At 64.2% G+C, this 9,640-nt stretch overlaps 4 protein-coding genes across 4 annotated transcripts; 3 read left to right on the top strand and 1 right to left on the bottom strand.

The window, feature by feature from the left end:
• Nucleotides 1-215: 215 nt before the first annotated feature.
• On the bottom strand, nt 216-989 carry MNEG_9802 (Splicing factor 3B subunit 3; the record flags this gene model as incomplete). Its single annotated transcript, XM_014041730.1, has 3 exons — nt 216-272; nt 406-660; nt 945-989. The coding sequence occupies 3 exons, from the start codon at nt 987-989 to the stop codon at nt 216-218; spliced, it is 357 nt and encodes a 118-aa protein (XP_013897184.1).
• A 493-nt stretch (nt 990-1,482) lies between these two features.
• MNEG_9801 (hypothetical protein) lies at nt 1,483-2,976 on the top strand (the record flags this gene model as incomplete). Its single annotated transcript, XM_014041729.1, has 3 exons — nt 1,483-1,750; nt 2,019-2,141; nt 2,546-2,976. The coding sequence occupies 3 exons, from the start codon at nt 1,483-1,485 to the stop codon at nt 2,974-2,976; spliced, it is 822 nt and encodes a 273-aa protein (XP_013897183.1).
• Nucleotides 2,977-5,274: 2,298 nt separating this feature from the next.
• Nucleotides 5,275-7,834, top strand: MNEG_9800 (hypothetical protein; the record flags this gene model as incomplete). Its single annotated transcript, XM_014041728.1, has 7 exons — nt 5,275-5,311; nt 5,448-5,650; nt 5,903-6,238; nt 6,424-6,459; nt 6,643-7,010; nt 7,343-7,431; nt 7,656-7,834. 7 exons carry the CDS (start codon nt 5,275-5,277, stop codon nt 7,832-7,834), a joined length of 1,248 nt encoding a protein of 415 aa, XP_013897182.1.
• A 368-nt stretch (nt 7,835-8,202) lies between these two features.
• Nucleotides 8,203-9,555, top strand: MNEG_9799 (elongation factor EF-2; the record flags this gene model as incomplete). The annotated part of the gene is made up of 5 exons (XM_014041727.1): nt 8,203-8,247; nt 8,538-8,639; nt 8,922-9,035; nt 9,258-9,458; nt 9,544-9,555. The coding sequence occupies 5 exons, from the start codon at nt 8,203-8,205 to the stop codon at nt 9,553-9,555; spliced, it is 474 nt and encodes a 157-aa protein (XP_013897181.1).
• Nucleotides 9,556-9,640: the final 85 nt, after the last annotated feature.

The following is a 9,640-nucleotide window of genomic DNA, read 5'->3' as shown; positions in this document are numbered from 1 at the left end:
GGCTTGCGGCTGCAGTGGGGCCGAAACGTGCTTTCCTGGCCGACGGCCGCTGCCAGGCGCGCCCGCCCCGCCGCCGCGGCGGCGCCTTGTCCTGCTGCACGCATGCCCGCCGTGTCCGACTGGCGCGCCCCGGGGCCAAGCCCTGCCGGTCGCACCGACAAGGCTGCCGCCCGCTGACGCGCGCCCGCGCCCTTACTGCGCCGCCGCCGCCCCCATCAGCGCCAGAACTGCCGCGCACGACGCCGCAGCTGCGACTCCCATTCTGCCGCCAGCTGCGCCCAATCGACCCCCCCCCTCAGCATTCAGCATCCCATAGCCCGTTGCGCCCTGTAGCCGCTGCCATGGCAGCTGCTCAGCAGCTGCCGTGCCCCATTTCCCCCTTCCCCCATCCAGCAGGACGCCCACCTTGACAAACATGCCCTTGTCAGCCTTGAAGTCGAGAATGACGATCCGGCCGCTGTCTGACCCCATGATCACGTAATCCCTTGACGCCCCCGTGAGCCGGAACGCCGCCAGCGCGCGCACGCAGCCAAACACATCGGTCGACGCGACGGTGACGAGCTTGCCGCTGTCGTTCGGCCGCAGCAGCTCGATGCTGCGGCCGCGCGACACGACGAGCTCCTGGGCCTTGGGGGCCGAGAAGTTGCCGTAGATGGCGCACTGCTCATGTGCGCGTGTGTGCGAAGCGGGGTGGCGTTTTTTTGGGCGCGAGCATGCAACGGTGGGGCGGCGATGGCCGCAGCGGCCACGGATGTGTTGTTGCAGTGTGGGTGACGCACTCTCTCCAAACATCTGGCGGGCCATGTCGTGCGGTCCCTCCCCTGAGACTGAGGAGCCACACAACTGCAGTGAGGCTGCAACGCACACACACCCCAACACGCACACAACTCGTCGACGGCGGCAAGCTCGCATGCGCGGCAAGCACGCTTCTTGCAGCTGCACACCTGGATGCCCGAAGGCCGGCTGAGAGTAAGGTTGTAGAGGTACATGGCGTCCTCACTTAGCTGCGTGCGCTGTTGATAGAGGCCTCACGCCTGGCACTCTAGTGCTACTCTGCTGTCGTGCTGTGCATCCTCACGCCTCCATCCCACCAGATAAGAAACGCGCGTTTATCCTGATTGGTGGTGCTGGATCGTGTGAAGCAGCTCAGATCAGCTCACTCTAGCTGGCGGGCGCGACGTGCAGCCCTTTCGTTGGCTTACAGGTTTGTTGAATGATTTTTGGAAATACCGAGGTTGTGTGATCTATGCGTCTAGCGCTAGATTTTGCGTCCCGTTGTCTCTGATTCAGACAACGGCATAAGCACAGCAGCCGTTCGAGCATATGTTATCTCGTTTGGTGCAACATCTATCTCTATCGCCTCCTACCTACTTACACGCTGCCTGCGCCTAGCAGGCGGCGCACATCACGTGCGACGCTGCGCTTGCTGTGCTCACGGCGTTGTGCGCAGTGCGCAGAGCTGCAACTTGACCACGACGGGGCATGGCCGACACAGACCCGACAACTGATGCGCTGGTGTGGCAGCTACACCGGCAGCTGAACGACTTACGGCCGCGCGCAGGCCGCGCGGGCGCGGTGTTGGCGACGCAGCTGTCGACCGACCGCGCGCGCGGCCGCGGGCGGCCCAAGCCGCAGGGGACAGAGTCGGAATCGCGGGAGCACAGCCGGCGGCGGCGGTCCAGCGACGGCGGCGTGGGTGGTGGCGAGCAGCAGCACACGAGCGCTCAGCGCGTGAAGAAGGAGCCCGCTGGTGCGTGCATGGGGAGTGACGCCGCGCTCGAAAATGTGCCATGGCGGGGACCCTGGCGCTGCACCCGGAGGTGGCATGTTGCATGGTGCCGGTTGATGAACGCGCCGCACTGATGTGTTGTGCCCGTAATACCACTGCAGCCACGTCCGTGTGCCTTGGCCCGCTGGTAGCCCTCGCGCTCATGGCTCAGCTTTTAGTCACACCCAAGGCAATCCAATTTGGCTGTGCCCACCCTGCAACCCAATTTCCTCCACCCTGCTGGCTACAGAGACCAGCAGCAGCGGGGAAGAGCGTCGGAACGAGCGGCAGGAGCGGCGTCAGCCGCATGAGCAGCAGCGGCAGCAGCACGGGAAGGAGCGCGAGCGGCAGCGCGCGGACCTGTCTGACTATGGTGCGGAGCGGCCGGCAAAGCGCACCAAGCAGCAGCAGCAGCAGCAGCAGCAGCAGCAGCCATTGCAACAGCAACAGGTGCAGCTTCAGCAGCAGGTGCAGCTTCAGCAGCAGCTGGCAGAACCGTTGGCAGACGCGCACCAGCTACCACCAGTGGCGCATGCCGCGGTGCTAGCCAGTGAAGGGGCGCGGCGGCGCGCACGCCTTGCTGCAGCCGGGGCAGCTTTGGACAACATACCCAGTGAGTAATGCTGCACAGTGCTGTTGCTCGCCACGGAAAGGGTTGCGATCCTCTTGCCGCAACCTTGCATGGCACAGCTGCATTGCGCAATTACTATGTGCAACCGTCTGGACCTCCCTTTGCAGCCTGCATCCCCAAACACCGTTTTCCAACCCACAACACAGGCAAGTCCGACCGCCCCGTGAAGCTCTTCCTTGCGGGCACGCGCTGGGGCGTGTCGCTGCCCTGCAGCGCGCTGCGCAGCCGCCACGAGCTCGCGCGGTCCATCAACGACGCCTTTGTGGGGGATGTCCTGAGCGTGGGCCGAGGGGACGGCCTGAGCGTCGTTTTCGTGACCACCGAGGGGGAGGCGGAGGAGATGCCCGCCCCGCGGGGGGCCGCGGGCGCCGGCGCCGGCGCCGGCGCGGGGCGCGGCGGCGAGAGCGCGTCCAAGTGGCGGCGGCTGGCCGGCAAGGCGGCGAGGGTGTATGTGCGGTGGGACGACGTGGCGGCGCCGGGCGCGGGCGGGCGCGGCGCTGCGCAGCAGCTGGCGGAGGCGGGCGGGGGCCTGAGGCCTGCCTTAGGGCTGCCCATACCACATGAAGAGCTGGATTGATGCAGGAGACGAGGTTTTTCAGCTAGTAGGGTGCAGCCAACCTCTCAGCCAGGTCTATAGAGGGCAGAGGCATCCGGCCTTCGAAGGCTAGGCAGCACAGCAGGGCCGCAGTCTTTGTGTGTTCATTCAGGGTCGCTACATTCAGTGTTACAATTGTGCCATATCTCTTCCTTTGATTCAGTCATCAGGGCTTTGTTCAGGTCAGCAGTTGTTGTCGGGCACACGCGTGAGATGCACGCAAAAGCAGTAGAAAAATGTCAAATACAGGCTAGGCGTGGTGCGCGGTGCAAGGCGGCAGTGGGTTAATGTGCGCCATATCAATTCAGGCAGCCCTGATTGTGCAGGAACTTGTAGCAACCCTGATGGACCGCAGCAAAAGGGATGCAACACAAGCGGCACGCACCGCTCGAAATTCGCCAGTCGAAGCAGAAGCAGCACATCCCCGGATGGCCAACGGCGGCGCAGGTGGGAAACGCAGGCGAATGCGCACTTGTATTTCACAGCAGTTCTCTTAACACAAGGAGGATCAGCAGCAGCATCGATCACTATTGTTGAGACTTGCCGCCTTCTAGGCGAGCCCTACGGCGGCGTCACTCCGACCTGGTCACCGCATCCGCGTCACGCGCCTGCTGTTGCTGCTGCTGGTCTGGCCAAGGGCGCCTGCAGTGGGGCATGCCGCAGATTGCATGGATTGAGTCAAACAAGTTTCGACAAGGGAAAGCATTTGTTTGTGTTGCTTTCCCGATGCTGCTTCTCGTTGCACGAACGCGTGTCCTTGGAAGTGACTGTGCCTTGTCGGCTCACCTAGAGAAGACACGTCAACCCCAGACGGCCGCAGGCTGCTGCACCCGCGGGTCGCAGTGAGGTTCAGGCCGGGAAGCTGCAAGGGTTGTGGCACAGGTAACAAGGGAGTGTGGGGCTGAATTTGTAGCTTGTTGAATCCAGCACGCAGGAGCATCGAGTGGACCGCGAGTTGAACGCGGTCGTGAGGTGCGACAGCGGCGCGCGCGGGGTCTGCTCGTGCGGTCCTCTCACCTTGACATCGATCCTTGAGTCGGAATAAGACCTATGCAAGCCAAAGTCTCCCTGCAAAACCACAGAACGGCGCGTTTGAGTCGTGCTGCATATTGTTGCTCGACGAATTCGCGATCGGAGGCGAGATAGCCCTCTGCACGCATACCTGTTTCTGGTTGAAGAGGTGTGTGATGTCTGAAAGGGGTGCCCTGCACGAAGAAGCCCTGTAGAGCTGCTGTGCAGGTCCCTTCGAGCCATTTCCGCCTCCTGGCGCGGCCCCCGCCACATTGCGATGCAGCTTAGCATTGCCTATGGGTATGTTCTCCTTATCAGAGTCCATGAGGGCTCGAAAGGGCCGAAAAAGGGTCCTGGTGTTGTGTGGGTCAAGAGCTGATCGAGAGCTGGAAACGGGGATCAAGCCGAATGAATGCGTATGAAAAGGATCGATCGATGTGCAAGGATCGTGTTTGGGGCCGGCGGAGCGGTGCGCGGGCGCGCAATGTTTCGAATTCGCCTGAAGTGTTCGGGGCAGCAGGACACAACAGCAGCCCGTGCGCTGTGCACACATCCTCCGTCCGCCCATCAACGGTCGCAGGAGTTGCATCGAAGCCTTAAATTATACTTGTGAGACCCACGGCCGTCATACACGCGCCTTTGTGGGGGTTCACATCACCTGTTGACTGCCCGCTCGTGCTCAATACCAGGCAATGGGGCAGCTGCAGCGTTGCACGCATACATGATAAATACAGGTAGACGCCTGCATGATGTTTGCAGCTCCCCGGAAGCTCTCGCCATGAACAACAGATCTATTTTTACGGGGCGTCACTCCCGGAGCCCTCCTGGGCGGCTTGGAATTGATGGGAAAAGCTCCACAAGCACAGTCATGTGCCGCATTGGTCTCGGCAACCTCTTGTCGGGGCTGCTGTCTGGGTGAGATGAGGCTTTCGTTGTTGCAATGCTTCCACGTTCGCCCGTTGCAGCCGAGCAATGCGCGCATTTGATCAACAGACCGCAAGCAGACATCAAGGACAGCGAACCGGAGCTCATGCAATGGCTAGACGCGAATGGGCTCCCGCAGCAGAAGGTGCGCAAGCCGCTCCGCTGCAGCGCGTTGCTGGCTGATTCAGCAAGGCAATGCAGACGGCCCGTTCCAACCGTCCAGCCCATGCACGAAATTAACCAATAAAACGGTCTCAGGTCGTGGTACAGCAGCTGCCAGGCCAGGGGCGCGGCCTACTAGCCCGGCAGCGGCTGTCAAAGGCAGAGCTTCTGCTCCAAGTGCCCATGAACCTGGTGATATCTCAGGAGAGCGTCCTCAGAGGTGGGGGGAATTCCTCACGGCTTCGAATGCCAGCAATGCGTGCATGCAGCTGCTGCCTACAATCGGCTGGCGCGCAACCCGTCCCAGCTGCGGTCGAAGGCCTGCACCTGCCCACTTCCCACTCTGCAAACGTCAGACTCGCCGATCGTGCGCCGCATCGCCGGCGGCGTCGGGTACGATCTGCCGCAGTGGACGATCCTGGCCCTATGGTTGGCCGAGCAGCGCCACCTGGCGCGCTGCGACGGCGGCGGCGGCGGCGGCGGCAGCAGCAGGTGGGGACCATACCTGGCCGTGCTCCCTGACGCTGCCGGAACCGTGCTGGACTGGAAGGAGGGCGAGGTGAGTGGCGCACACCGCCGCTATGAGGCCTGCAGCCCGTCGCTGCTTTATGAGGAATCACCTTGCCGCACTGTGGCAGCTGAATGCGCCCCTCCGGCTTCAGATGCCCTTGTATGATCGGCAGCAACGCGTGTGGCCCACACCAACCTGGCCAGCATCCCTTCTTGTGCCTGTCAGGGGCTGCTTTCAAGGGGTCGCGCTCATCAATCAACGTCTGTCGCATCTGTTCGGGGCGCTGTCGATCATCCGCAGGTCGACCGCTGGCTGTCCGGCGGCCTGCGCACCAAGGCGCGCATCATCACCGCCGCGGACGACGCCAGCTGGTCAGAGGTAGCAGACCTCGTATCCGCGGCCGAGGTCGACGGCGCCTGCCCGCACGGCATGTTCACCCGCGACAGCGTCCGCTGGGCCGTCGGCGTGCTGCTCAGCCGCTCGGTGCGGCTGGACTCTGCCGGCGGCGAGACGGTGCTGGTGCCGTTTGCGGACTTTGCGAACCACTCGGTGGACGCGGACTGCTTCCTGGACTTCGACGCGGGCAGCGGCGCGGTGGGCGTGCGGCTGGACAGGGGCTATGCGCCCGGCGAGCAGGTGCGCGGGGCTGGGGTGGCGCAGCTGATCAGGTGTAGCATAGCAAGGTGCCGTCGACTGATGCGCCAAGGCGTCTTTGGCTTTTGGACTGGGGGCGTTTGTCGCTCCTCGCCAGCCCTGCTGGCTGGTGCACTGTCTTGCATTGTACAGAGGCGCCCGAATGCGCGACCCGGCTTGCGGCACAGGTGTTTATCAGCTATGGCCCCAAAAGCAGCGGCGAGGTGGGTGGGGGCGGGTGGATGCATGGACACAGAGTGGTGGCTGGGGAGATGAGTGTTGACAGGCGGGTACCCTGCCGGTACTGCAGAGCACGTCGAGGCATTTCGCTGCAAGCATGGCATCTCAGGAGCTTGGATGAAGCTGCCCCTCTTGCGCACTCCCCTGCATCTTTTGCCCTGCCGCAGCTGCTGCTGTCGTATGGGTTTGCCCCTCCCCCTGGCAGCAACCCCAACGACGCGGCCTTCTTGGACCTCCGATTAGCAGCCCCAAGTGCCCAGCTGGACGAGCAGCCAACACAGCAGCAGCAGCGGGGCCGGAAAAAGCAGCAGCAGCAGCAGCAGGCGAGCGTGACTGGGCGGCCGGCGCCGCCGGAGTCGAGGGTGCTGGAGGCCAAGCGGGCGGCGATGGCGGCGCGCGGCGTGCCGGACAGCGAGGTCTTTGGCGTGCGGCTAGACGCGCTGCCGGAGGGCCTACTGGATTACATAGCGTTCCTGGATGCCCCCCTGGAGGACGAGAGCGACGCAGAGGGCCTGGCAGACGCGCTGCTGTCCAGGTGGGAGGGAATGATCTTGGTTCATTTGGGCCGAGCGACTTGGCAGGCGCCTTGAGGCCTGCTGCTGATGGGGAGACCCTGTAAGGGCTTGCGCGCGGTCGATTGTCATGGGGCCTGCGGCGGCTGCACAGGCGCGCTGTGGCGTCCGTTTGTTGGCACACAGGCGTGCGTGCGCGGCGGGCAAGGGGCAGCCCAGGAAGCAGCCGCCGCGCCGGCGGCGTTGCGGCGCGCCAGGGCCCGCGGCGCAGCGTGGGCATGGGGGCGCTGGTGGGGGGCTCCTGTGCTGACTGGCCTCCGCTAAATAATTTCTGACCTGGCCAATGTCTTTGCAGGGGAGAGCTGCCGATCTTGAAGGACGGCACCAGCGCAGAGGCTCTGGCGCTTGAGGGGCTGGCGCGCAGGTGCAAGCAGGCCCTCAAAGGTGGGTCCCCAGCAGCCGGGTGCGGTTGCCTGTGGGGTGTTCATGCGGCTACAAGCTTGGCCCGGCCTGCTGGGGCGCAGCCCTTTGCGGCTAGCGCTGTTTGGGATTGCCAACGCTGGATCATGCTTGAAAGCTACGGCTTTTTCCCACCCTCGATCATGCTGCCCCGCACGCGGCATGCCGCCCGGATTGCATACTCCCCCCCCCCCCCCCCGTTCACACAGCGTACACCCAGGACCCTGCAGCAGACAAGCGGCTAGCGGACACGGTGCTCCAGGGGGGCGGCTACGAGCAGCGGGAGGCGCTGTGCGCGTCGATACGGCTGCGCGAGCGCGCGATCTTGAGCCGCACAGAGTTTGTGGCGCTGCAGCGGGCCAAGGCCATCAGGCGTGGCCAGGTGTAACTCGTGTCGACACCATAGCTCTATGGTGGCCCTGATGCTCATGTCATACAATGTATCAACATCAGCAATCCTCTGCCCACCAGGCCCCATACTCTGCTGCACGGGTTTGGCGCAATGTTTCAGAGCCAGCAGGTTCTGCGCTGGCAGCTGCCAGTGATGACGGCTGATTCACTGATGGTGGCATCTGCAGATAGAGGACACCCTGAAGTACGATTGACCCGCAAACCAGCCATTCTTTTCTTCCAATTGCCTGTTGTTCACAACGACGATCTTCGACATCAGCGTGTGTTGCGTCAAGCGGGGGGATGGCTTTACGGCTGGCACTTCAATAGCAGAACGTTTGCTTGGTTCAGCCATCCCATCACATCATGAATGTCACGGTGGCGCAGCTCGCTGCACTGCAGCAGCAGCAGGTGCGTTGCTGGCCGCCGCTTTTGCGCTCTCAGGCATCGCTGTCGTACACCTGCCGCGGCCCAAAACCCCTAGAAGCAGGGGGCATGCACGCAAATTCAGGAATCATACATACTCAGGTGCAGCCACCTCTTCCAGCGAACAATTCTGGACCGCCTCGGCGACGCCCGGCAGTCACGCTGCCTGCTCTGCTGTCCACGTCGGCCCCGCGCCCCGCGGCGCCGCGCTCCCTCCCCCCTCCCGACGCTCCCGCGCGCTTGGCGCCGAATCGCGAACGTGCCATTATGCACAGGACCGCATCCGCAACATGTGCATCATGGCGCACGTCGATCACGGAAAGACAACGCTGTCGGACCATTTGATAGCATCGAACGGCCTCATCCACCCGAAAATGGTGCGGCCCCAGGAGCACCGGCCCCCTAATCAGCGACCGCTTGAGGCGGCTCCGCAGCGGCAGCAGCGGCGGCAGTGACGGATGGTGCCGCGTCAACAGCAGGAGCAGTGACGCGAGCGGCGGCGCCAGCGCACGGCTATAGCGCGCGCCCCGCCGCGCCCACGCTGCTGCTTCCTGCGCATCCCACGCAACCCCCTCCCCTCCCCGGGCGGATCGCCCCCGCCCTGGCACAAACCTCCCTTCATACAACCTTGTTGCCTGTCCCCCCTCCCCAATCACAAGGTGGGAGAGCTGCGCTACCTCGACAGCCGCGATGACGAGCAGTCTCGTGGCATCACCATCAAGTCGTCCTCCATCAGCCTGCTCTACGTGCCAGGCGCAGTACACCGGCCGGAGGTGCGGGCCAAAGGCTCCCCATCCCCCCACCCCCGGGCCAGAACCCTGGTTGCATGTCGGGACGCTATATCAAAGGGGATGGGCAGCAAAGCTTGCGGTCGGGGTTGTCGGGTGCGAGACCCCCCAAGGATGATCGGACCAGGTCTCTCCAGGCCCGTTTCGACCCGCACGCCGGCTACCAACCAATGTTGCATCGCGCCGCGCGCCGCCCGGCCGCCGCAGGGCCCGCGGTCCATCACGCCCGAGGAGAAGCTGTCGGGCGGCTTCCTGGTCAACCTCATCGACTCGCCCGGCCACGTGGACTTCTGCAGCGAGGTTTCTACTGCGGCGCGGCTGTCTGACGGGGCGCTGGTGCTGGTGGACGCGGTGGAGGGGGTGTGCATCCAGACGCACGCGGTGCTGCGGCAGGCCTGGGAGGAGAAGGTGCGCCGCAGCTGCGGGGGCGCGTCGTGTTGGTGGGGCGGTGTGTTGAACGGTCAGCGAGGGGCTCGGCCGCCACCGCTGCAAGATGAGGGGGTAGATAGAGGGGGTGGGGAGCGGGGCGGTGAGGTGGGGTGCTGCTGGCAGCGGGCGGGGTGCCAGCTGGCGGGCGTGCAGGGGTGCGG

This window comes from Monoraphidium neglectum (genome assembly GCF_000611645.1).
Source record: "Monoraphidium neglectum strain SAG 48.87 unplaced genomic scaffold scaffold02068, whole genome shotgun sequence".
In the NCBI taxonomy this organism is placed as follows: domain Eukaryota; kingdom Viridiplantae; phylum Chlorophyta; class Chlorophyceae; order Sphaeropleales; family Selenastraceae; genus Monoraphidium; species Monoraphidium neglectum.
The sequence above is the reverse complement of the archived record's forward strand: the minus strand, read 5'-3'. Positions and strand labels throughout refer to the sequence as shown.